This window comes from Sminthopsis crassicaudata, chromosome 4, assembly GCF_048593235.1.
Source record: "Sminthopsis crassicaudata isolate SCR6 chromosome 4, ASM4859323v1, whole genome shotgun sequence".
NCBI classification, from domain to species: Eukaryota; Metazoa; Chordata; class Mammalia; order Dasyuromorphia; family Dasyuridae; genus Sminthopsis; species Sminthopsis crassicaudata.
In genome coordinates, this window is record NC_133620.1 from 457041153 (window position 1) to 457069072 (window position 27920).

A 27920-nucleotide genomic window follows, 5' to 3' on the forward strand; every position below is an offset into this window, starting at 1 on the left:
AGGATTGGGATGCTGAATGGGTAAAGAATATCTGCGTCTCTTGACAGAGTATCAAACAATTTTGAGAGGTTTACTTTTTTAAGACAAGAGGTGGGTAGAACAGAGCTTAAAATGTCAGGAGAAATCCCCTGGTTTTCCCAGGGTGGAAGGGCAGCTCCCCTTCCCCATGCCTATCAGGGTCCCTCTAACAGGAAGCCTTCAAGCCAGAGCTGCACAGCCATTTGTCCAAGATGTCACCAGAGGAATTCTGGTCCAAGTTTAATTAGATGGCTTCTGAGATCTCTTCCAGTTCTGTTAGCTTCTAATTCTGAGAATCAGAAAAAGCCACTTATATTCTTAAATCTTTTTGTTAAGCTTTCTTTTTTTCTGTACTTATTCATTTCAGTTTTGGTTTATCTTAATTCCATTAGGCCTAAGTTCTCAACCTGGCCCTCTGAAAGAATATGTTGGGAAGGTTGGACTGGATCTCTTAAAGGTCCCCTCCAGTTCTGATACTCATTCTGAGGTTCCATGATGCTAAATCTTTGCTTGACTCCCTTGGGGAATGGTGATATGCGACGGAAGGAATAATTTGGGGGATACTTTATTTCAAATACCGTATAATGTATCTAAGGAGACAGTGTGGTGTAAGGGTTGGAGAGCCAGCCTTGTTAAGAAGGTCTGGATTCAAATCTTCTCTGAGATACAGTTAGTTTCTCTAACAGTTCCCTAAGTTATAGAGAAGCAGCCTAACTGTCTGGAGAGAGGAAGTTCCTTGTGAGGAGTTCCCTACCCCAAACAAAGGACTGATTTAAAAAAGATGTGTTTGCTAAATCATTTATAGAAACTCTTCCCACTAATGCCCAAAAAATAAACCCATCTTTTTCCGATGGTCTTATTGGAATGTCTTTCAACGAGTAGACTAAAATATTCCTGCTGGATATCAAGAACAGCAGTTTTGATTTTATCTAATTTCATGGGAAGGAATTACATTAGCTTTGGTATTATAAATTAAATCTAAGTGATTTCTTTTGTTGTTGTTGTTATTGTTATTGTACTAAACAATGGAAGATCTTATTCATTCACTGATTGAACAAATATTTAGTAAGCTTGCTCTGGGCAAGGGATTGTGTCCGGGCACTTGGGAGCCAAAGACAAATAGCAAATTTTGGATAATTGAGGAGATTCGACTAAGTCATCAGAATCGGAGATGTGTGTGTGGGGGTGGATACACTCCGAATTTACTTCTTATTGGATTACTGGAAAATGGAATTAAGATGGATTTCCAAAAACCATCTGCCTTCCAGGGATGGCCTGCATTTCAAAACGGCACAAAAGTACCCTAAGTGAATTAGTTAAAGACAAGTAGCCAGTTCCATTAAAGACCTCCCTGGATATTGTCAGGAATAGAAACATGAGTCATCTCTCTCTCTCTTCCCCCCAACCCTTCCCCCCCTCCCCCTTGCATTGGTGACTGACTTGCTCTGGTTGCCTTCCTCCCCATCTTCATGCAAGTCCTTTTGCTGAAGGGAGAGAGGACCCTGAGATCAGTCCTTTCATTTCTGAGGGGATAAGGTATTAGAGCTGAAGTCAGGGTCTGTGTTCAAATCGAGCCTCAAAAATGTAGGAGCTGTTTATATTATGTTGGGCCAGTGGGGATGATAACTCCTAGAGTGCCAGCCTCCCAAGGTCATCATGAGATTCTGTGAGTTACTAGACATTTAGAGCTTTAGAAAACTTTAAGGAGCAATTTTAATATTCATTATTATTGTTATTGGTACATGGTACGGGTCCTCGTCACCTCACCCTGGACTGCATTACCCTAGGCTGCTGGTTGGCTTCTCTCCCAATCTCTTCCGCTGTCAGATTGACCTTTCCAAAGCTCAGCTCTGACCATGTCACCCCTACTCAGTAAACCCTAGCAATGCCCTAATATTGCCAGGACCAAATATAAAATTGATTCCGTTGAGTTTTAAAGCCCTTTATAACCAAATCCTTCTTACTTTAACAAGCAAATGCCTTCTTTCCAGATAGATACTGTGGTCCAGTAATACTGGCCATCTCCCATTCCTCACATCTGGCTCTCCCTCTCCAGACATTTCCATTTTGATTGTTCCCACATCCTCCCTCCTCATTTTTACACCCCCTAGCTTCCTTCAAGTCCCAGCTAAATTCCTACTTTCTGCAAGAAGCTTTTCTCAATTTTTTTTTTTTTGAGGCAGTTCAGGGTAAGTGACTTGCCCAGGGACACACAGCTGTTAAGTGTTAAGTGTCTGAGTCCACATTTGAACTTCAGAGCTGGTGCTCTATCCACTATAGCACCCCTTAGCTGCCCCATCCCCAATCCTTCTTAATCTTAACCTTCCCTCGGAGATAGCCCAACTTGTCTTGCATCCATCTTGTTTGTACATAGTCTCTCATTAGATCCTTGCAGATCTCCCTGCAGACCGGACTATCTTTTGCCTTTTTTATCTCCTCAGAGCTTAGCCTGTGATATTTTGTTGTTGTTGTTGTTCAGTCCAACACTTGTGCCTGACTTTTCACGACCCTATTTGGGGTTTCCAGAGATACTGGAGTGGTTTGTCATTTTCTTTTCCAGCTCATTTTACAGATGAGAAAACAGGGTGAAGTGATTTGCTCAGGATCACACACTAGGAAGTGTTTAAAGCCAGATTTGAACTCAGGTCTTCCTGATTTCAGACCTGGTGCTCTAGTTGCCCACCTGGGCTATAATAGGCACTTAATACATACTTGTTCATTAGAGAGTTACCAGAAAGAGAGAGAGACAAACAGAAAAAGAGGCAGAAATAGAAAGACTCAGAGCCAGAAAGAGACAACAGAGAGAGAAGTTGGTATAATAAAAAAGAACATTCCACATAGAGTAGGGAGATTTGAATGCTTGTTTCTGCTACTACTCAGCAGTATGATCTTGGTCAAGCCATTTGCCCATTTCTCTGGACATAGTTTTCTCATCACTAAAATGAGAGGGAATTGGTGTATGCTGGGTGAGGGGTTGACCTAGCAGTTCCCTATTAAGATCCCTTCCAGATCCAACATTCTCTGGTTCTTTTTTCTGGATAGCTAGTTAACTAGTTAACTGCTTGGTGGGCTAAATAGATTGAATATAGAAAGAGCTGGGGGGGGGTTGGAGGGCAAGGGATGGAGGTATTTTAAATCTGGGGTTTTGTATTAGGACTATATTTGAGTTAGGATAGACTGCTTTTTTATTGTTTGGAGAGCTCTGTGCCCAGTTCAGTTATTCAAGAGACAGAAGGCTAGGGAAGTAAGGACTGACAAATTAAATCACTAAAGCTTGGGAGCTGTTAGGATCATTGGAGATAAGATTATTAGGAGATCGTTCAAAGTTAACAGCATTTATTGACATAAGCAAGCAGGAGGCTCTCCCTTTGGGCTTTTATTTCACATCCTGCTATCTCCGTGCCATGACACAGCCCAGGACTCTGGGTCTGCCACAGCTCAGCGGTGAGACCTTAAGGGAGCCCTCCCCTGAAAAGTTAAGCTGGATGAGATGATCCCCAAGGTCTCTCCCAGCTCCTGACCTTCTAGGACTGGGTAATGCTGACCGCTGCAGTTGGTGCTAAGGTACCAGGAAGCTTGCAGTAAGGCAGGAAACCGTCCTCACCTGGAGACCTAGAGCATCCTCCCACGGGCTTGTTTAGTCTAGCACTATTGTGGTGGACACAGCTGGCCAGATCTATACATAGAATCGCTATTTTGGGCCCAGCGCAAGAAACTTCTCAAGAGAAATGCTCTCTTATTTATAAGCAGATAATAGGCCCCCAAAATAATCTCCTAACGCAGTAGGTCCAACTGGCAGAGAGAAGAAATGACTTGAAATTCCCCCCCCCCACCCCCAGTTCTGCTTATTTTTTCATCTGTATTTCTTTGTCTCTCTCAGAAACGTCCACCTCCCACCCCTGGGCCTCTCCTCACTCATCTTGTTCTGCCTTTCCCTCACAGGCCTGTAAGTGATGAGCCAGATTCCTCAGAAATGGATGCCCCCAGCCGCTGGCAAGGGGTCTGTGTGAGCAGAGCTTCCCCCACCCCTTCCGAGTCGGCCGCTACCGTTAAGTCGCTGATCAAGTCCTTTGACTTGGGATGCTCAGGTATGGATCGTTTGGCCGCCTTGCTTCCCTTCCCCCTCCGCCCTGTGTCCAGACACAAACCAAAACATCCATTGTCCAAATGGAATGAATTCTCCTGGCGTCTGCAGCCCGATTATCTCCCCCAAAAGACGGCAAGGCTGGACCACATGGAGAGTCGGCCTAGAGATGTGGGGAAGGACTGCTTGTCCAAGCCAGGGAAATGAGTCTTGACGCTGCCCCCAGCTGGTTCTGTGACCCTATGCTAAGAGTCGCTTCATCTTGATGGTCTGTTCCCTCTCTGTAAAATTAGGGTGTCAGACAAGATGATCTCCACGGTCCCTTCCATCTGGGAACAATCTGATTTCTATCTTGCAAGTGGGGAAAAGAATAGACTAAAATGGTTTGGGTCATAACCATTCCCTCCTTGTAGTTCCCGGCCTTGCTCCCTTTCCTGCCACTGAGGCCTGGTTAGCCCACCCTTTTTCTCTGCCTGGTAACCCTTGCCCTGTCCCAGGTTAAACCAGGCCCCCACCCCCCATCACTGACCAGGCCTTCTGGGATCCCCAAGTTAATATTCTGATGTTGGCCCTTGACAGAGTCAGCCGGCCTTCGTAGGGAGACGGGCGCTGTGGGAGATCGGGCTAGCTCTGGAGTCCGGGCTTCACAATCTGACCCTGACTTTTACTAGCAATGTGTCCAATCTCAGCGAGTTCCAGCCCACAACCCAGGGTCTGTGCCCACCGAGTGAAGCCTGCCCTGGAAATGATTCCCTGGCTAGGTAGCTCAGCCCAGACTTTGATCAGCCCTTTCTCTGCAGGTGGCTCTGGGCAGAGCGTCTCTGTGCACAAGACCCCCCGAAGCCCCCTCAGTGGAATTCCCGTGAGAACAGCACCGGCAGCTGCTGTCTCCCCCATCCAGGTAAGAGAAGGAGCCTTCTGGAACAGAGGGAGGACGGGCAGGAGGGAGTCACAGGTGTAGCTGAGTCAGGGCGTTGTCCTCTTGCATTCCCCCCGGCCACCAAGGGGGGATGAAAACGGATCTGTTTGTTTTCGAAGAAACATCAAACTAAGCTGGGGGAGGGAAAAATACATTTTTAATGAAACTGACATAAACCATTAAGTCTGTGTTGCCCTGTCAGGGTCCCACAGGGACAGCTGTGAACTTCTCAGGATCTTGTTGGGAATCTTTCTTTCTCACTGCTCAGAGAGAAAAGAAAATTCCAAGACTGTCAGATCATTTTTCTGTGTTGTTTCTAAAGTAGTCCTAGAATAAGAGCTAGTGCTCCCTAACATTTTGAGGTTTGCAAAGGATTTGATACTATTTCATTTATCCTCATGACAGCTCTGGGAAATGGGTGTTATTGTCCCTATTTTACAGATAGGAAAACTGAGGGTGAACTAAGGATCACTTAACTAGCTAGAAGAAGTCTGAGACCGGATTTAAACTCCAGGTCTATCCACTCATGCTGGCTGCTTCTAGGCATCCCCTTAAATAGAAATTGCAATGTGAGGTAGAAGTGATGATAAAACTGAATGTTGAAAATGGATGCTGAAACTGACTTGCTAGAAATGAACAATGAAACTGAAGGATATTGGAAATGGATGCTGAAACTGACTTGCTAGAAATGAACAATGAAACTGAAGGATACTGGAAATGGATGCTGAAACTGACTTGCTAGAAATGAACAATGAAACTGAAGGATATTGGAAATGGACAGTGGAACTGACCGATGTTGGAAATGTACTTGGAAACTGATAGATGTTGGAAATGTACTTGGAAACTGAAAGATGTTAGAGATAGACGATGAAATTGACTTGTTAGAAATAGACAATAAAGCTAAAGGATACTGGAAATTCATAGTGAAACTGACCTATGTTCTAATAAACCAAAAATCTGACTTTTTAAAAAGTGATCAAATAAAATGAGAATGTATCTTCAAAAACTGACTGGAGGGACATTGAGGTTTTGCCAACCTACTATAGGACCCACTTGGTAGCTATAGACCAAATAAACATTTACCAATTAGCCTAATACTTTTTAGATTAGAAATGGACATTTCTGGGCCAAAGCCGACCTAACTTTGGAGATAACTTATACCATGAGCCACTTTCCTGTGATTTCGATGGTATTAGTTTCTGGAAGTTCTAGGATTATGCTTTTAAGATCCTTATAATAACATTCAGCCCACTGATCTAGCTCTGGACTAATATTATTAGGACTATTATCTTCTGTATCATTAATGGCCTCTAGGAAATACTATTGCCTTTTGGTATTAGGAAGTAAAACTTAGTTTTGTCTGTCCTTTTGTAAATGCAGACACAAATTAAATAATTAGCCATTGTGATTGTTTGTTTAAAAGCCTTGGAATGAGAGGCTTTGTTACCTTAAGTAATATATTTCAACTTTGTAAAACTTACTGGGAAGACACTATGCCTAATGACAATGTTAGCAATTATTAAGCATCTACTCTGCCCAGGCCTGCCCACTTCTCACCCTGTCACAGGGTGACCTTTGATTTCACTGGAATAAAGAACTATTTGGTGGAATGAAGAATTATTCAGTGAAATAAAGAACTCCCACTCACATGTAATGTATACTCTTAGAACAGGGATTCTTACCCTTTTCTTTGTGTATCCTGGACCCTCTGTCAGCCTGGACTCTTTCTCAGAATAAAGTTTTTAAATCCATAAACTGAAGTACATAAAGAAAAATGAAATGCATTAGGAAATCAAAGGTTAATGAAAATAAAGAGGTAGTTCTCCTCTCCTCCCCCAGTCCAAGCTCACCTCCTGAAATCCAGGCACAGGCTCTGGGTGCTCCCTGAACTCCAAGTCAGTAACACTTGTCTTAGACAGTTGTCTGAGGGACTGAGACACGTGGTCCGGGGTCCCACAGTTGGCAAGTGTCTGAGGCAGCCCTTGAAGCCAATTCAGTTCAATTCAGTAAAAGCCTATAAGAGGTATCCCAATGGTTAGTGTTAGACTCGGGACAACCTGCTTCTGATACTTAACCAGCTAGGAGAATCAATTCACTTCCTTATTAGTAAAATAAGGGCTCTGGACTGGATCTCTAAAGCACTATCTAGTTTTCAGTCTATATGCCTGCACAGATTAAAACAGATCCCTTGTCCCCTGCCCCCAAGGGGCTGGTTTTCTACTGGGAGAAACTAACATATATTTAGAAAATTTTATATATATATATATATATATATATATATATATATATATATATATATATATATATATATATATATATTTATTTATTTATATAGTAGCCATGGCTAGGGAGGAGGCTGCAGCAGCCAGGAGGGGCAGGGAAGATGCTGCGTAGGAAAAGATGGCGTCAGCTGCATTCTGAAGGATGCCGGCGATTCTGAAGGCACAGGGCAGCCTAGACGGGAGACTAGCATGCCAGCCCACCTGCTTTCTGCCAGCCATGGCGCATCTCTCAGAGGCCACACTGATCCCTGCTTTGTGTGAGTTGCTACCCATGGCAGTGGTGACAAGAGGCTTCATTTGCCTGTGTCTCCGCCTAGAAAAAAGTCATTTGACCTTTTCGGAGGAGCTGAGGTAGTGGAGCCTTCCTGTGGCTTGTGGTTTCTCTCAGAGAGGATGAGGCTGGAAGCAGAGAATTTGGGGGCCCCAGGGGGCAAGGTAAGCCCACATTCAAATAAATGAGAAGGGGAAGCAAGTTACTTTCTCAAGAAGTGAAGCCTTTGGATTAATTGATATAAAAGGTCATTTCTCAGGTGACAGCCATGTCCCTTGCCCCTCCTTACCTGCAGTAAAACCTCAGGCCAGTGAAGCTAACTGGTCTGGTCTGTTTTGAGATGATTTAGGATTGTTAGAGACACAGGCAGGGATAAAGCTTTAACTTTAACTGAACAATGAGCGCCGTGCTAAGAGCTTGGGGAGTCAAAGAAAGACAAAAATAATTTCTGCCCTCAAGGAGGCTACATGTTAATAGAGAAAGGACGACTCATGAAGGGAAGCTGGCAAGGGGGTGGGTAGAGAGAGAATCACAAAGCTGCTTGGTTTGGAAATGATGTAAAGGAAAGTAAAGGGTCCCCAATGGGGCCCACAGTGGTTCCAAGGGCAGAGTTCAAGGTTGGGTGGAGGTGGGCAAGCAGGGAGATGTGAGGATAGTGGCCACAGAGGAGCTAATTTGGAAATGGTGATGGGTTGGAGTGTTAGCATCAGGGAGATGAGAATTTGGGTCCCACCTCCGGAACTTAACAGCTGCTGACTCAAAACAAGCAAGTCACTTAAGCTCTCTCAGCTTCCACTTTCTCATCTGCAACATAGGGCTAAAAATAACATCTAACAGGGTTGTTGAGAAGGAAAAAATGAGAGGACTTTTGTAAAGTTCTTTGAAAAAAGCCTGGTGCTATGTCAGTGATAGCAGCAGCAGCAGCAATAAAGGGTACAGTGGATAGAGCTCCAGACATAGTCAGGAAGACCTGAATTCAAGTCTAGCTTCAAGCATTTATTAGCTGTGTGACTCTGAGCAAATCATTTAATTCAGTTTCCTTATCTTTTAAATGATTTGGAGAAGGAAATGGCCAATTTCTCCAGTATTTTTGCCAAGAAAACCCTGGGTAAGATCATGAAGAATGACTGAACAACAACAAAAGTAATAGTGGAGGGTGGTGGTGGATGCTGCTACTACTACTACTATCACTATTATAATTACTACTACTTATCCCTACTACTACTACTAAATACTACTACTGTTACTCCCACTATTACTGCTACTACTACTACTATCACTATTATAATTACTACTACTACTTCTACTACTACTAAATACTACTACTGTTACTCCCACTACTACTACTACTACTACTACTACTACTACTACTACCATTACCACTACCAATATATACTGGTACTATTACTCCTACTATTTCTACTACTAACCCACCATTACTACTATTACTACTCCTAATACCACCACCACCACCACCACCACCACTACTACTAATATTACTATCACTACTATTATTATTACTACTTACCCCTACTACTACTACTACCATTACTTCTCCCAATATTACCCCTACTATTACTACTACTAATAATAATACTACCACCATTATTACCACCACCACTACTACTCCTGTAGAGCAGAAAGATAGTGAGATGGTTTCAGGTTGGATCAAACATGATCATTTTTACTAGCCCACATGACAAGATGATCCTCTGTTAGTCCATTTTTGTCTCCTTTTTAGGATTGAGCTTCTTAAAGTGAGGAACTATTTGATTTTTTTTGCCTCTTTATTCTTAGTGTTTAGTACCTAGTATCTGGTACATTGTGAATATCCAACAGATGCTTTTTGACATTCATTCATTGATTGACAAAAAGACACACGCTCTAGAGTCATGAGCAGATGGAATTTAGAAATAGCGATGCCATCACTCAGTCAGCATTTATTATTAGTACTTGCCACGTGCCAGGCACTCTGCTGGATATTGGGGTTCCAAAGCAAAATCAAATAGACCCTGCCCCCATTCTAATGGAGGAGACAACATATATGATCAAGCCTATAGGGAATAGAAGCCAAATGTTTTCAGAAAAGACCCTGGGAAGTGATGGTACTAGAGATTCTAAGAGGTCAGCTAGGGAAGGAGTGTGGTCCAGGCATTGGGTGGGAGTCAGGGAGAAGCTGACATTTATGTGGCCATCTTTTACCTCTCAGAGATTCACAGTAGCTCTGGGAGATAGGTGTGTTACCTCCATTTTACAGATAAGGGAACAGGCTCAGAGACATGACTTGACCCTCTAGAAATAGAAACAGGCTGGGAAGTATCCATTACCTCAGATGGCCTCCCAACTCTCATTTGTCTCTGGATTCCGGTTTTATACTATAAGCCTTTTCAGAAATTAAAATTCCAGAGGTGCTTGCTACTAGCCTAAAATTCAGATTCCTGTGGTTGTGGGGAAAGAAAAAAATTGATGGTGGAAAAATAGAGTTTTTCAGAAATTCTCGATGTAATAGAAGAAAGCGAGGTTCTTTTGTCCCAGTTAAGAGCCATCTAGAGATAACTTCTTCCCCAAGATCTTTGGAATTATCCTCTCCAACAACAAAGGACAAACAATAATCCGTGAATAGTAGTGATGTGTCATAAAGGTATCAGAAGTCTTAGTATGAAATAGATTTAGGAAAGCATAATTGTAAAATAATGTTATAAAAATAGTATAATGGATATTTGCTTCACAACATGAAACAATCATGTACCCATCACAAATAACAGAAATTTGCTGTTTTATTACATGGGTGGTTCACAAGCTCAAACCACTATAGCTAGGCAAGGCAGAGTCATACAGAGTGAGCAACTTGCTTTTAAGATCTTAGGGAAGAGGAGGAAATACAGACGGGACCTACGGAGTGACAAGGATGTGTATCAAGAAGTTGAGGGGAAAACTGGGAAAACTGAGTTCCCTTCAAGGTTGTCTCAAAGCTTGGAGACAGGATGGAGGGATTAACAATGGACTCCAGCTTCCCATCATTCTTTGCAAACAGGACAGTCTGGGAAACTGACCTGATCATGGTTGATAAAGAAGCAGGATGGGCTCATTTTAGCAATTCCTGAGAATAAGCTGGTCCAGCCCCCAAGCTAGTCCAGAGTTCCCATCAGTAGTAGCTGGCCACTTCTATTTGGGCAACACAACACAGCTCTTTTCTTTCCTTCCTTCCTTCCTCCTTTCCTTCTTTCCTTCCTTCTTATTTTCCTTTCTTCCTCTCTTCCTTCTTCCACATGTGGATATTCTTCTGAAAGGAATATAAAGTTCTTGAAATAGAGTTCTGTTAAACTAGGCTTTGTAATAAAGCTCAATTGGATTCAGATGGCGCTACTTGACTAGCCTTAACCCAAATAGGTCTGGCTCTCACTGATTGGCCAGTAATAAGTCCCAGATCAAACCTCTGTTGATCACTGTTTAGGTTTTGATGGCTTAAAGTGAGTGTAAATAGCAATTGTTTCTGTCCTGGCCAGAAACACTGAGGAATTTTTTCTCACAAATTCAATTTTTTTTTTTTTTTTGAATAGGCAAACATAATTTTATTTCATATCCAACCTAAATCACTGAATGGGTGTTCCCTTAGACAAACTGAGCCTTGGGCAAGACCTTACAAGGAATACAAATCTCCTGAAATACAGATCTGGAAACAAGCATTTATAAAGCTACTGGGATTCAAACTTAACTAGCCTTCACCAAAATCACTCTGACTCTTACTGCTGGGTAAAAATTGGGCCCCAACCCAAGCCTCAGTTAGCCATTGTTAGGGTTTTGTCATCTCTGAGTGTAAATGACAATTGTTTCTGTTCTGGCCAAAAACCCGGAGGATCTTCCCCTCCCCATTGATTTTGGGGAGGGAAGGTTAGGTAAGAGACCATTTTTTTTTTGCTTCATTTCTTCCCTAGCCTTAATCATTGATAGGGGATTGCCTCAAACTGCAAGCTGGGCAAGACTTCAGCTTAAGGCCAAGGTCTCCCACGGCATCCTCCAGTCATCCTGAGCTGCATCTTGCACTGGAGCCAGATGACTCCAGAGCAGTGAGTGAGGCTGGTGACTTTGTACAGCCCTCCCTCACTTCGGTCCCACTCACATGTAAATCAAGACATCGCCTTGCTGGTGTCATGAAGCACAAACAGCAATAATTTAGCAGATAGCAACATCCTGCTCATCCAATCATTACTAGAGGGGGCTGGTGACCTTCCATCTTCCCTCCTTAGCCCGGTGGCTGAGTAGGAAGTTCAAAAGATTACAGAAGGGACTTCTAGGTCAACTTGTGCAACCCACTCATTTCACAGATGATGAAAGTGAGTCCCAGAAAAGAGAAGTGATTTACTCAAGGTCTGAAGGGGTATACATCATAGGCCTGATGCTCTCCATTCATGGTACTTCCCAGCCAAGCAGATTTCAGGGTCACAGAAGATGGTATTCCCAATGCAGACTCAGGAAAGAGAATGGGGAAAAATAATGAGAAGAAGCAGATGCCCAAGCCACGCAGAAGTCAGACTGGTCAGCCAGCTCCGAGGGCTGGCAGGGAGCCTGCAGCCCCCCGAGCACAGCGGGGGCATCTTGGCAGCAAAAGCCATTCGTGTTCAGCTGTGACCCACTCACTGTTCAGAAGGTGAGGGCGTATAAAAGGCGGAGAGGTCTCCACGGAGCTATTTTTGACATTTGTTTTAACAATAGGAAAAGGAAAATGGACAGGAAGTCATTCAAAGTCCAGTACGTGGTTAGGCCTGAATTCTTTGTGTCTGACTTTTCCCTTTTTTTTTTTTTTTTTAATTAAAAAAAATATATCTTTAGTTTTCATGTCACCATTATTTCCCTATCTGTCCCCTTCTTTGTCTCTCCTCTCTAACAATTTTATAAAGGAGGGAAAAGTTACTTCCTCAAAACTAACCAACCCATCAACTGAGTCTGATTCAGTATTTCTCACCCATGGGTGTATGTCTCTACAAAGAAAGGAGACAGGTCTGGATAACTTTTCTTAAGTAGAAGGATGGATTTTCTTTCTCTCTCACTCCTTCCATCCAATCTGTTGCTAAGGCCTAGTGAATTGGCCTTTGTCACATCTCCTGATTATGTCCCTGTCTCTCCACTGACGCCACCATTACCCTGGTGAAAACCCTCACATGAATTCTTACAGCACCTTCCGGTGAATCTACCTGACTCAGGTTTTCCTCCCTGAGATCGATCTACCACTTGGCTGCCCAAGTGATCTTCCGAAAGTGAGGGTCCAGTTATTATTACACATACCATCCCCAAGAAGTTACAATAGTTCCCTATTGCTTCTGGATCAAATATACAGTTCTGTGTTTGACTATCCCTAACCCAGTCCCTAGCCATTTTTCCAGGGTTTTTATTTTAACATTTAAAAAAATTTGAAATTTAAATGCAAAATAAGAAAAAAAAATCATTGTCATCTGTGCAGCAGAACATAAGAAAGGATTCAAAATATAAAGCAATAAATTTCTATTTCAAGAAAGCCTAATAAATAATACACATTGAGCTGCCCATCTTCTCTTTGCTTCCTTGAAGATTTTTTTTGTTTTACTTTAATTTATTCTTTTTTTACTCTTTTTTACTTTTATTACTATTTTTTTAAACATTTTTTCCCAGTTTTCCTACACCATAAAGTGCCCTGTATATTTTTCAGTCCAGCCACTGGTTTCCATGTTGTTCTTCCCAATGCTTCATCTCTTTACTCCAGCTACCTTCAGGGATTCCCCACCCCCAACCCTCAATGGTAGGAAGTTCTCTTCCCTCATCTCTTCCTCAAATCCCCTTCTTTCTAGGGCCTCCTCTTTAATTATTTCTAATTTATCCTGACTTGAGTTTGTACATATTTATTTGCATGTTAGACTGTAAGCTCCTTGAAGGCAGGCTCTGCCTTTTGTATCCCTAGTGCCCAGCACATAGTAAGCCCTTAATAAGCATCAATTGACATTGTCTTGGGAAAGAGTTCTCCTGGGAGAGAATTCATATAGAAATTAAGGTTTGCATATAGTTTTACATAGGATCTCCCACTGGGTCCTCATGATAATCCTGAATATTATTATTGGTGAAAAAAACTGAGGCAAATAGAGCATAAATGACTTGCCCAGAGTCAGATAGCTAGTGTCCAAGTCAGAATTTAAATTCACATCTTCTTGATTCTAGGTCCAGAGCTTTATCCACTATGTCACCATCTTCCCTTAGGGCCATGGCACACGATACCTGTTTTCTTTTTCAATCCTTTAGCAATGATTGCTTTTTTTCTTTCATATTTTTGGCACCATCTCTCTGTGATCACATTTTAACTCTTCACAACTTCTCACCTTGACTTCTTCCTTTCTGAAAGAAGAAATCTAAATTCTCTTCATAAAAATAAACTTCGTGAGCAGAACCAGGAGATGATCGTACAGGGCAACAGCAAGATTATACGATGATCACTTGTGATGGACATGGCTCTCGTCAACAGTGAGATGATTCAGGCCAGTTCCAGCGGCTTTGTGATCAAAGAGCCATCTGCACCCAGAGAGAGGACTGTGGGAACTGAATGTGGTTCACAACATAGGATTTTCACTCTTTTTGTTGTTGTTGTTGTTAGCTTGCTTTTTGTTTTCTTTCTCATTTTTTCCTCTTTTCGATCTGATTTTTCTTGTGCAACATGATAATTGTGAAAATATGTATAGAAGAACCCCACATGTTTAACATATATTGGATTACTTGCCATCTAGAAGAGGGGGTGGAGGGAAAGAGAGGGAAAAAATTTGGAACACAAGGTTTTGCAAGGGTGAATGTTGAAAATTATTCATGCATATGTTTTGAAAATAAAAAGCTTTAATAAAGAAAAATAAACTTCTGCTACCCTGCAGACCCCATAGGGAAAGTTTTTGCATCTAAAAGATGTTTCTGGAGAGAACATCATAGCTTACTTAACAAATTCCTTGGGAATGAGATTCCTTTATATGGAGTCAGCGTGGTTTAAAAAAATAAAAAATTAAAAAAAAAAACTTTTCATTAATCTTGAGCAGCAGAATTGATTGCATTTGCAGCTGCATGAAAAAACAAAACCCCAAAGTACTCAGTTTCTGTTTGTTCTGGCCCAGCTGAAGATAAACAGACCAGTGTGAGACAAACTAGGAAAGTACAGAATCTTCTGCAATCTTCTCTTTCTGCTGTCTCTCTTTCCTCACTACTACCTCTTGTCTTTTTGGGAGTTCTGGGTACTGCAGTCCTTCCTCACTTAATTAAAAAAAAACAAAATGATAATTTGTCAATTGAATAAATGTACTTTAATTGAAACTCATTTATACGGAAGTACTATAGGCAACTGGGCTTCTACAGCAATTTCTTCACTTTCTTTTTTCTTTTTCCCTTCTTTCTTTTCTTCCTTCCCTGTCTTCCTTTCTTTCCTCCCTCCTTCCCTTCTTTCCTTTCTTTCCTCCCTCCTTCCCTTCTTTCCTTTCTTCATTTCTTTCTTCCTCCCTCCCTCCCTTCTTCTCTTCCTTCTTTTTTCTTTCTTTTGAAAAGACAGAATAGTGCTAGACACTTAGAATCAAGTTTTCCTTGAGATTGAGTCATTAAAGAGTTACTAAAGAGCCAGTGAGGTGCTGTCCTATTGATCAGAGGTGTCATACACTAAAAACTCTCTGCAGAGAGGAAAAGTAGATTAAAATGTAATAGGAAAGATTTAGCAAAATAAAAACGCAGTATACAACACAGACAATGTTGATTTATGGTTTTCTAAGTCAATATTCAGCAGCAGGGATCTGTTTCAATGATGCCCCTGGCCTAAATCACTGTCAGCTTTGATGCTGATACATGGAAGGCCCTCAGAAAAGCTGAAATGGATTCATGGTTGGAAGGTTGACAACACATTTCTTCCTCTCCCAGAATCCCTCTTTTCCTTCAAGATCCAGCTTAAACACTTCTTTCTACCATATGAAGCCTTTCCTACGGCCTCCAATAAATATCCTTCCTCCCAGACTATCATTCATTTAACAGAAGCTATTTGCAATTGGATTTATTTGTATTTATCCCATTTATATTTATTCTGTTTTCACTTGTGTACATCCTCTTTACTGTTTGTTAGAACAGGAAGAATATAAGCTGTTTCATTTTGTCACATCCCACACTCTAGCACACAGTAGTCAGCTGTGTGTGTGTGTATGTAATAGATGTGTAATAAATATTGGTTGGTTATTTGGGAACAGTACTAAGGATGTACACTAAAGAGCTTCATAGGAAAGGACCCCATTTCTACTACATGTGTCTTTCAAGAGAGGGTAAGCTCCTTGAAGTTAGGGAATATTTCTTTTTGTGTATTTGCATCCCCCATAGCTGCTTAATAGGAGCTTAATAAATGTCATTAATAGCCTTTTATTAGCTATTTATTAGCATTATTATTTCTGTTGGTGCTTAGTAGTACTCCAGGAGCTTTCACAAGATTTAGGGACTGATAGTGCCATATTGAAAGGTAGGAGTAGAATCCCTGGCTCTTTGCCTTCACCTCACCCCCACTCAGGCTTTAAGTTCTGTAGTTTAGTGATAGCCGAAGAAGATAGAGTGAAGGGAATACATTCACTTGGACCCGATCAAATGATAAACTCTGTTCTCCAATGGAGAATCCTCCCTAGAAGTACTCTTGATGAGATAGAAAAGAAATAGTGCTGAAACAGAAACTCTCCCTTCTATGTTCTTTTCCCCAAGCAAAAGTGAAAAGCCTGGGAACCGTATTAGAAGAATCAGTTGAATGAATTGTCAATAGTTAGTCCAGAAAGGGGATGATTTGGTTGGGGTCATGGTGACCAGTTCCAAAGGACACACGTGATAGAGGGATGGCCCTTGTTTTGTTTGGCAGAACGGGGAGCAGAGTTACAGAGAGGCTGATTCCATGAGAAGAAAAATGGCCATAGAATGAGACTACTTCGTGGGGTAGGAGAGCCCATTAAGCATTTTCTACAGGATAATCAAGAGGGAAAAACCCAGTGTGTTGTAGTGGAAAAGGCAAGGGATTTGAAATTTGAGGACAGTCTCAATTCTGCTACTTATTGTCTATGTGAACTCTGGTTAATTCATTTTATCTCTGTGGGCCTCAATTTCCCCAATTGCACAGTGGACTCATCCAGAGTCCCTTCTAAAAAATCCATGAACCCACAAGAATTTGAGAGAGCAAAAGGACCTGAGCAGCCAGCCAGTAACCAAGAGAAGAAAGCACTCCTGATTTTGACTTAGCTGACAGGTGGTTGGGTAAGCCCCAAACTGGAGACTTGCAAGGAGGAGGAAGCCATACCTGTAAAAGGCAGCCCATTCTCCTGTTGGACAGCGCCTGTTGGCAGGAGCTCTGTGATGAGCTCAAAGCTAAAATTTCACCATTGCCTCTTGTATGAAAGAGATGTCCTAGGGAGGATTCCTCAGCTCAGGCTGAGGCTGTGCTGGATGGCTTCGAGATGCTGTGGGGATTAACCCACATCACACTAACCCATCCTCTGTATTCCTCTTCTACAGCGACATTCTACCTATAGCAGCATGAGGGCAGCCGGCAAGGGGATAACCAAGCTCTCGGACCTGCCCGACCTTCCGCTCTCAGGTGAGCCCTTTCCCCATCGTGGAACACCTCGGTTAATTGGGAGAAATGAATAAAAAATCCTTACCCGCTTTCCCAGTCCATTTTGCAGTCTTCCTTCCTTTGCATGGAGCAGAACACTTAGACGTGTCAGGGATATATTTCCAGCCACTTTGACCTTGAACTGTCCTTGGCCCTGACAGCTCATCAACCAGAGGAGAAGGGCCGGTTTCCTTCTAACTTTCTTTTCACAGTGTGAATGTAGCTAGGGAGAAAGGCATGGCTTTGTTCTTTTTTTAAAAACCGGGTCTCTAGTGAATTATGTGAAAATGGATTGGAATCTCAAGAGAATGAGAGCGGCTATTTTAAGAGGGGCCCCTATCTGGAGCTGAATTTCCATAACTTTCATAGTTTCTGAGAAATACATCTTTTTTTATTTTAGGCCTCCTTTGTTTGTTTGTTTTCTTTTCATGTTCTCCCCCCCATTCTGTTCCTCTCCCCCCAGTCCCATTCTATAGTCTTCCTTTGGATCGACATCCTGATAAGCAGGCCCTGGAAACGGAGTTGGAGCTGGGCTGTCACAGGCTCACTGTCCCCTCGCCTTCCCTTCTGTGTGCAGTGCTGAGCTAGCTCAGCCTCCTAGAACCAAAAGAACCAGTTGGAAATATGAGAACTTTCCCAGTGTTGTGGAGCAGTGACTCTTTTGGGACTTGAGGGATCTGGGATCTCCCTGACCGGGGTGTACCCCATCTCAAGGCAGACTGAAGCAAGTTGCCCTGGCTCAAGAAGTCATCACTCTGTGGCCAAACGTAGCAAGGCTGGTCTTCAGCGTGTAGGTAGGGAGGATCATGGGGCACTCACCTGACACCATTCTAGGCTGATGGGACCCTGCAGCAGCTGATCTTTGGTGAACCCTTTCTCTGCTCTTCCATACCCCACTTTGGTTTGATTAAATCTGGAGTTCAGAAGGGCAACCCTGGAATCTGGGATCCAGGATTTTACCAAATTCCTTGTCTAATGAAGAGTGAAACCCCTTTGCAAAGTAGGATTGTGGGAACCTCAGGTGAGCCCGTGGAGAACAACCCCATTATTTCGTGGATAAGGAGAAAAATGGCCGAGAGGATGTTAGGTTGTAACAGTGACTTGAGAGGCCATAGGCAGCTTCAGATGGAGTTGTTCTTAGTCTTAGTCAGGAAAGACCTGGATTCAAGTCCCACTTCTGACACATCCTGAGTGTCTCAGTGGCCTAAATGACTTAGACTTGCCAGTTGCTGAGAAGGTACTTGGGACACCCTTCTTTTCTCACCTCCACCTCTTAGAGCCCCAGTCCTCCTTCATGGCTCACTTCCTCTATGAACACTTCCCTGAGTCTCTCCTGTAGGTGTGATTTCTTTCCCTTCAAACCACCTTGTATTTACTTAACTCTACTGTATCCCCCATTGGAGGTCAGGGACTGTGCATTTTTTCCTCCTAGTGCTCAGCATAGTGCCTTGCACACACTAGGTGCTCAGTAACTGTTGGACTTAATTAACCCAAACAAACGTGGGGTGTTGCCAAGAACGAGTCCTTTTGGGGTCCTGCCTCCTCTGTGACAGCGACATGCATATTTCCCAAGCTTCCTTTCCTTTGTATTCTTCCACAAGAAGTACTGGAACTTCTTTCCCTTTTTCAAAAAAAGAGAAACAAATAATAGTCCATGAGAATTTCTTAATTGAAGTCCTGCTTATGTGGTAGACTAAGGGAAATCTTTCCTTCTTGATGCTAACTCAGAGGATCTTCAACTCTACCATCTTAATTTAATGCATATTAAATGTATTATTGCTAAATCCTGCAGGGCCTCCTCGTGATGTGGAGATAACCCAGAATTTGTAAAGGCCATACCAGGGGGGTGGGCCAAGCAGGAAAAGCCCATTGACCCACTGCACATGTGTTGTCCAAGAAGGCTGGACACAGGGTCTTGAATTTTTCAGCTGCTGTGTCTCTCCAAGACCATCCACAAAATCTTGGTTTCCCTGTTGGTGGCAGGGAGACATCCCTGCCTGCTGGGAAATCTCTGAAGCCAAAATAATGGAGCAAGCAACTAGGGAGCCCGCAGCCCCTTTGGAAGACCCCCCTTTGAGCATGGGGAGAGGCTGGTCCTTAGAAGCTGCATCCCTGGAGGGAGTGCCTCCAACCAATTAAGTCTCAGATCCTCTGGTCCTCAGTGTTTGTTTCCTCCTCACTCAGGGAGGATGACTTCATTTTCTTGATGGCCAGTCTATTATGCAGAGGAACCATTATCCTAATTGAGGACACACATGCAAGAATGGAGGCCACAGGGGGCCATTTTCACTAAGTAAACAACCTGTTTGTTTCCCTGCCTCCCAGACCCCTCTGCATCTGTACAGCCCTGTTTACTCTGCTGGCCAAGGCCCGGCCCCTGAAGGATGCTGAGCATCAGGATCTTGGGACTCGCGGGCAGCCACATGGCACTCCGCGGCTCTCTGTTTCCGCTCTCTATGAGCTGGTTATCCTGGTGTTGCTTTGCCAAAGTAAGGATTGCAGGCTGTCTTCCACTCTGTCTGTGATGGGTTCCAGGACCTGCTCTTGCTTTCAGATGCCCAAGAGAAGCAGGGACAGACTGGAAGTCAAGTGAAATTCTGGTTCTTGCCCCACTACCAACTAGTTCTGGGACAGTGAGGGACATCATTTCCCCTCTCCGGACCTCAAGTGAATCCAAGTTTTCCCAACTCCCAAATCTGACATTGTCTACTGTACCACCTTCTGTGATATCTCAAGGGCCTTCCAGCCCTAATTCCATCATCCTCTGACCCCTAAGGTCCCTTTCCGGCTCCAGATGTCTGATCCCGTGAGCTTCACCTCTGACCAGGTACCAGCAGTGGCAGGTGGTGCCATAGGTGAATGTTAGAGTGAAAAGGATACTATACCTCTCGGAATAAATCTACACAGTGGGAAAAAAGGGTCTCCTCTCTCATTTTTCTCTAGTGGGGCCCTAATTTCTTATAATTCATCTTTATAAATTTCACCTTCTTCAGCTGTTAAATAGTAGTTAATTTACTGGTTTGTTTTCTCCCAACTCCTCCTTGATGTAGTTCTTAATAGTGACTGACTAAACTTTCTTTCTCCGATGTGATTTCTTCTAGAACAGATTTGTTTCCTAGTCTGCCTTTAGCAGGATGGCCAGTGGATGTACTTGTCTGCTCAGATGCCCGCTGGCTAAAGATGCCCACTAGGGCAGGAAAATGATGACCTAGCCGATCGCTCTGTACAAAATGGGTGATTTTTGTCATTGTTGTTCACACAGACATCCTGAAGGGAAGAAACGAGGACCTGAAACCCGACCATTACCTCCGTAAGAGCCCTTCGCTTGAATCCCTGAGCAGACCCCCTTCACTGGGCTTCAGTCATGCCAGATTGCTGACGCCTACCCCTGGGGGCTTGAAACCACAGAGCAAACTCAGGTACCAAGCTGTAAATGATGAGAAAGTCGAAAAAGCGTTTGGTGCTAACTTCCGATGGGAAAAACACGGTCACTGTTCTCAGGCTCTGTTGCCCAGTCTTTTCCGATACCCATTCCAATTTAACCGGGCCCGATGTAACCCTTCCCCGTTCACACACCAGCCACGGTCTGGCCAGCTGTTTAGCTATGCTCTGTGACTTCAGAAGCAGAAGGTTCAGGGTTTGGGGGCCATGCCGTCTCTTTCCAAAACAAAAAGAGAGAGCATCCAGTGCTCAGGACTGGAGAAAGGGAAACATTGAGCATATTGCATGCCCACTGGGGGACTAGCCTCACACAAATTCATCTGCTCTCTTTCCTTCTCTTCTTTCTCCTTCTCTTCCTCCTCTTTCTCTTTTTTCTCTTTCTACCCTTCTTCCTCTTCCTTCTTTTCTCTTTCCCCATCTTTGTTTTCTTCCTACTTTTAAATCTCCTCTTCTTTCTTTTCTCTCCCTCCACTGCCAGCTTGCTCCTGCTGTCCCCAGCACCCACTAATGGAAGGTCTGCCCTGCAGACTCTTCTGTGCTCAGACCTCTCTGGCCTGTCTTCCATCCCCTTCATTCCTTCCTCTAGAACAGCCCGCTCTTGGCCAAAGTCAGCAGTTCACTTGCCACTTCTCCTGGGCCCTTCTGCTCCACTCTCTGGTTTCCATGGTGTTGTACTCTCCTAGTGTCTTATTTTAGCTAGTTAATAAGCAAATATGTATTGAGTAAATGACTTGATTCAGTTTAATTCAGCTGCCATATGTAAGGCAATCATCCAGTCAATCCTCAAGCATTTATTAAGCACTTAATATGTACCGAGGAAGAAAAAGAAAAACCTAGAACAGTTCCTGCTTTCAAGAGGCTTAAATTCTGAAGGAGAGGTCAGGTGCACATACAAGACAAATGCAGCTTAGATGAGAGAAGGACACCAGCAGTGGGGGAGACCAGGAAAGGGCTCCTGAAGAAAGTGGTGTTCGAGCTGCTCCTTGAAGGAAGGTGAAGATGCTAAGAGGGATGGGTGAGGAGGGACGTCATTCCAGGCATGAGGGGCAGCCTGGGCCAAGTCCTGGTGTTACAGACCAGTAGTCACCATAGGTGTGGAGTTAGTGAGCTCATCCTGAAGGACACAGATTTCATTTTTCAGATCATTCTTTTCTTTCCTGGCTCCTTGCCTATTCTAGCCACTGACATCATTCAAAGCCTTTTTCTTTTCCCTCTGTATCTGTATGGGCAGTTCAGCCACTTCCCCAGTCTCTTACCACCTCTGCGCTCATGATTCTCCAGCCTTTATCTGCACGTAGCCTTTTAGTCTTGTTCTGAAACCTTACTCTTGCTTGCCTGCATTTGGCTATTCCATTAAGCCGCAAAAACTTAGCATGTCAAAAACAAAGCTCATTCATTTCTCTATTTCCTTTCCTATTTCCAGTTAGCTGTGGTTACCTTCATTTCTCTTTTTGTAGTCACAACTACAGAGTGATTTTTTTTTTTTTTCCCCTTCCCCTTCAAAATCACCTTTACCCCACCCCGTCATTCAACTTGCTTCTTTTTCCAGCCTTTATCCTACATTCCTGCATCAGCTTCTGGGTCATTTCCTTGTCAGCCAAACAACAGGAATTTAGTAAGCGCTTACTAGGGGCCAGGCACTTTGCTATTTAAGTCCCTATTATGTGGCAAGTTAGGATAACCCCAGGGCAGGAACTGATTCCATGCTAGAGATCTGTTAGAATATCATTTCCTTCTTTGTATTTGTAACCCCAGTGCCTGCACATAGTAAGCACTTGATAAATGCTTACTCATATTTCTTCTACTGAGGGGGGTGCAACATGTTCACAGATAATTAAATGTAGGTCACAAATAAAATAAATACACTCTGATAGGGATATGAGTCAGGGAAATGCTTTCTGAAGAAAATGGTGGTACTCAAGCGTGTTCTGCTCTTACTCAAGAGTCAGCTTTGGCTCCCTATTGGTTTCCAATTCAGAGTGCTCAGGTTGGCTTTTGGAGCTCTGTCTACACTCACATTGGCTTCATTTCTAAGAGGTTTTTGGCTTCCATCCCAGCTTCCACAACATGGTCCATGTACTTCATCATTGATGTCTTTCCTCCACCCCTTCTCCATCTCTCTGTCTCTCTGTCTGTCTCTCTCTCAGTTTCTAGATCTCTTTATCTGTATCTGTCTCTTTATATCTCTCTGTCTCTGTCTCTCTGTCTCTGTTTCTCTCTTGGATTCTAGGTCTCTTTATCTGTGTCTGTCTCTTTATATCTCTCTGTCTCTTACCTCTCTCTGTGTGTCTCTCTGCCACACACACACACACACACATACACACACACACACACATCCCTTTCACAATGTCTCTTCCCTGATGAGCTCCATTAGTCTCAAATCCTCCAGCATCTCGGAGAGTTGACCCATTGCCAAGCAGAGCATTTTATGAACGAGACTTAAGAGGGATGCTCTACTACCAAAAAGCATCATTCATTCAGGCTTTAAAAAAAATAAAAATTCATGGATGCTTTGGGGTTTTTAGGAACATTTGGCCCTTCCCAATGGACCTCTTCTTCCTCCTCCGCCAATAGAACTTCCCCACCTAACAATAAAATACAGCTAAGCCAAAAAACCAGCCAGTGCAGTGACCAGTTCACCATCGCTCCCCAAGTCCTGAGGTCTTTGTTGCCCCCCAATTCTAGCTTACGTTCCTGTAACTGACATGTGTGTTTAATGATGTGCCTAATACACTGACCTGTGTCTTTGCCTCCTGCTGATTATGTATTGCTTGCTCTCATTTAACACCTGGCAGGTGACTAAAGTCTCATGACCACCTTAAATCCTGCCCTTCCTGACCCCAATGGGTAGGATTTTGGATGAGCCTTTTTTTAACCCTGCTCAGCCTTCCCGGGTGGTGACCTGACGGGTTGATTTCCCAGGAGACTTTGCCATCTTCACAACTGCTGTTTTGTTGTATGTTTTATCTAAATTGTCTTGTATTTTTTTTCCATTTTTTTCACGTTTATGTTGTCTGCATGCTCATGTATTTTCATGTGTGTATGTCCCATCTCCTCTCTCCCCCCCACATTAGATTGTGAACTTCTTGAGGGCAGGTCTCTGTCTTCTGTTCCTTCCACTTCTCCCTAGAGCATCTAGTTCCCTACACGTGGTAGGGATTCAATAAATGTTGTTGATTGACATTGACTGGCAGTGTGGTCTAATGGATAGCGCCTTCACGTGGGAGTGGCTGATTCATTGTTCAATAGGGTACGGTGTGCCTCAGTTTACAGCTTTGTTGAACAAGGATAGTCATCTCTACCACATCATTCACTGGTATATTGTGATGGGAATTTATGCTTTAGGACCAAAGAAACACAGATTGGGGGGGAATCTCAGAAATCACTTTCTAGTCCAGCTTTTAAACTGAACTAGAATTCTCTTCTCAAAACTCCTTTAAAAATGGTGTCTCCCCTTTTTCAAAGTTCTCCAACAACCCTCATCTTTCAAGACCTCTCCTTCTCCTTTAGGAAAGCTCAGACCATTAGAACAGGGGTTCTTAACCTGCTGATGATTGTGGTGGTGGACTTTAATCCTGTCTGACCCCATGTGGGGTTTTCTTGACAAAGTTCCTGGAGTGGTTTGCCATTTCCTTCTCCAGCCCATTTTATAGATGAGGAAACTGAGGAGAAGTGTTAAGTGGCTTGTCCAGGATCACACAGCTAGTAAGTAGCTGAGGCCAGATTTGAACAGCTCTTCCTGATTTCAAGCCCAGCTCTCTATCCACTGAGGCACCTCCTGCCCTGGGCAACTGGATTTAAATATAACTGACTCCCTTTGTCATCCTGTATGTTTTATTCAGTTAAAAGCATTCTTCTGAGAAGCAGAGCTCGGGCAGAGGTCACCAGCGGTCATCTTCCTCCCTGTGACTTGCCCTCATTTTTCCTAATTCTGTTCTCGGGGACAAAAGTCTCAGGGACTTTTAGCGTCCATCCAGTGGATGCTCTGGACCACTGGCTCCTGCTCTCACTACAGATGTTCTTGAAGAAAGACACACCATTGTTGACACTTGTTCCCCTGCAGGCAGCAGGGCCCTTGTTGCTGCCCACTTGGCCTTAGTTCATCCACTGCTCCATGGAAGGTTGCCAAGTCTGTCTCCCCAACTTCTCAGCAAGAATGCTTAGTTCTTGTGAAGGCAGCCTTGTCCCTGGGGTGTTCCCAACTAACACCAACACTAACACTAACAGTGGGATCAGCTTCGAGGATTCAAAAAGCTCAATCATACAGATCTACTCTAGAGCCCCTCACTTCACACATGAGACCTGATTTGCCCCATGTCTTTCAGAGGTTTAACATAAAGCCCCACATTTTCCCAGTTTTTCTACTTATGCCTAGTAGGGTCATTCATAGGTTTAGAACTGAAACAGACCTTAAAGGCCTTGACATTTGATACCCTCATTATACAGAGGAGCAGAGAGGTTAATTAATGTACCCGAGTCACACAGTTAGGGCCTGAAGGTGGAATTCAAATTTTGCTCTTCCTAACACTCTGCCTCCTATATCACCTCGCCTTCAGTAGGTTTGGAGATTCAAAACACGTTACAGGCACAGGAAGTCATATTACCCTTCTAAGATTCAAAACATCTCAGTGAATGTGTGCCCCACAATAGAATGGTCATCAAGCCCAGGGGAATACATCCATTGCTATGTTGTTTATTATACAAATTACATAATGCATGAGAAGATATCGCATTACTCTTGAGGTACATTCTCTCCTAAGCCAGTTATTCATTCATTCTGTCATTTATCCATTCATCAAGCAGTTATTAAATGCCTACTATGTGCAAAGCCCTTGAGGAGATACATGTCTGTCAACAAGCATTTATAAAGTGCCTACTATGTGTCAGTCAACTAAGGGAGATACAGTAAAATAGTCCCTATCTGCAAGGGGTTTACGTTATTGGGGAAAGACAACACCACAGAGATAAGTCTATACAGAATGATTATATGTCATATTTAATGTATATCTACACATATATAAATACAAGGTAGTGAGGGAGGGAGAGCATTAGTTATTGGGGGAAGATAGGTTTAGAAAAGGTTTCATGCAGAAGATGGTTCTTGAGCAATGAACTATGTCTTGAAGGAAGAGAGGAAGTCTACAAAGTGGAGGTGAAAGAGGGACTGAGGGGACAGAACAAGTGTAAAGGCTTGGAGATGGGAAATAAGACATAGGGAAAAAAACAAAGAAAAGGCCAGTTTGTCTGGATCACAGAGTACAAGAGGAGGATTACTGTCCAGTATCACCTGAAAGATGAGGCTCAGACAAAAGTGTGAAGGAATTGCTCTCAAGGAGCTTACACTCAGCTAAGAGAGAGTACAAATTGTGCTAGAGGATGTGCAATTAATCATAAGGGAAAACAGATCATTTCAAGCTAGAAGATATCTTAGAGGTCATCTAATCACACTCTCCTTTGATAGATGAGAAACCTAATGTCATATAGATAGGAAGTGACTGAACTGGGATTTGAAACCCACATCCTTTGACTCCCATCCAGCATTCTTTAAATGCTACACCACACCCTCCTAATAAGAAATGTGTTCATTCAAAAAGGACTACAGTGTAAAATAGAGGGAGGCAGTGGTGAACCCACAGAAATCTAGAGGAAACTAATTCACTGAAACCAATTAAAAGCACCAATCTTGGATCAGACTTTTTTCTTCCACATCCTCACTGTCCTGTTTGGAAATTGCTTCCTCTAGAAACTCTGATTTCATTAATTGTTAAAATAATTGGCCTACAGATATTGAGGGGTTCACAAAATACATTTGCCTTGTGTTCTTTCTGCCCTGACTTTGGTATGGATACCACTGCACATTTGATTCCTAACACTCTTCCCTTTGTCATTGTTGTTGTGTGTCACTAGAATGTTTCCATCCTAACATGCTTTCTATAAAACACAATATTAGGAAAATTTGGCAGTTATATTTTTTAAATTATCAAATCAGGTAAGATACATAAAGTGTTTCACAAACCTGAAAACAAATCTGTAAATATAAGCTATCAATAACTGTAGGAATAGAATTTTGAGTTTGACATATTCTGAGTAGGAAACATTGGGTGATCCTATATAGTCATTATTTGAACAAGGTAAGGTTGGGTGAAATCTAGTATCAATATTGGTAATTTATAGAAAACCAGGAAAAGAAGGGGAAGAACTCTATAGTTATTTGTTTCCAATCACCTCATTCTTTGAAATTTCAGAGTTTCACTGAAGTTGTTTAGTTTTGGCTTAAAAAAAAAATAAACTTAACCCAATAATACCATCTCCTCTCACGGGACTGGTATCCAATAATCACCAATGCATTCATCTCTTTGTTCCCATTCATTAGCCCTTTGAAAGATGTCTGTTGCACTGGGCTGGCCCAGTTGAAATGAATGAGTCTAGGTTTATTAGCAAGCACGTCACTGTCAGGGGTAGGAAACATTTTGACTCCTGTGTTTTCTCTAACCTTAGTGTGGAAAGAAAGGATCCACTGGCTGCTCTGGCCCGGGAATATGGTGGTTCCAAGCGCAATGCCTTGCTGAAATGGTGTCAGAAGAAAACAGAAGGCTATCCGGTAAGGAATGAACATCTTCCATTGGGAAGAGTCTTGTAATAATGGCGTGCTCATGTACCAGCCTGAATGTGGCCAGCCCTATAGTGTTGCCCTACCCTCTGGGCATTTCTATCTGTTTTTCTTTCCAAATGCTCTATCAGTGCTTAAGTAGACTGGCAAGTATTTCATTTGTGAGTTTTAATTCACAGAACATTTGTCTCTTAACCTCCTTCGGATTCAATTTCTGCAAGTGTAAAATGGAGAGGAATAATAATATCTACTCCATGGGGCGATTGTGAGAATGAAGGGATATAATATTTGTAAAATGCTTGGCAAGCCTTAAGGAGCAATGTAAATGTTAGTTGTTATCTTTATTCATTTATTTATTTGGTTATTTGTTTTTATCCAGTGAAGGCAGAAAAAACTGATAAATATTGAAAGGAATTCTTCCTAACTTCCATCTCTACCTATTCCCTGTTACAATTTACTATTCCTATGATATCAAATAGATGTCCCCAAATTTCAAAACTGTTCAAGAGGGCATATGACAAGTCCTAGAAGCTCATGGTCAATCATATCTGGACAGTCTTTTCAATTTGTAATTTTATATATTTTTTTCAGTTTGAAACTTTGGGTTATAAACTTAAACTTGGTCAGGATTATTGATTCCATTAACATAGGGAACTCTCAGAAGATGAAGCTCTTT

At 42.8% G+C, this 27920-nt stretch overlaps 1 protein-coding gene across 1 annotated transcript in view; it reads left to right on the top strand.

Annotated features, from left to right (window-relative positions):
* The window catches only part of SPECC1 (sperm antigen with calponin homology and coiled-coil domains 1), a 342057-nt gene that overhangs the window by 236306 nt on the left and 77831 nt on the right, over positions 1-27920 (top strand). Inside the window, 5 exon segments of the mRNA XM_074263920.1 lie at positions 3961-4106; positions 4903-5003; positions 17094-17175; positions 20456-20612; positions 27133-27235. Coding sequence (XP_074120021.1) covers positions 3961-4106; positions 4903-5003; positions 17094-17175; positions 20456-20612; positions 27133-27235 — 589 coding nt within the window.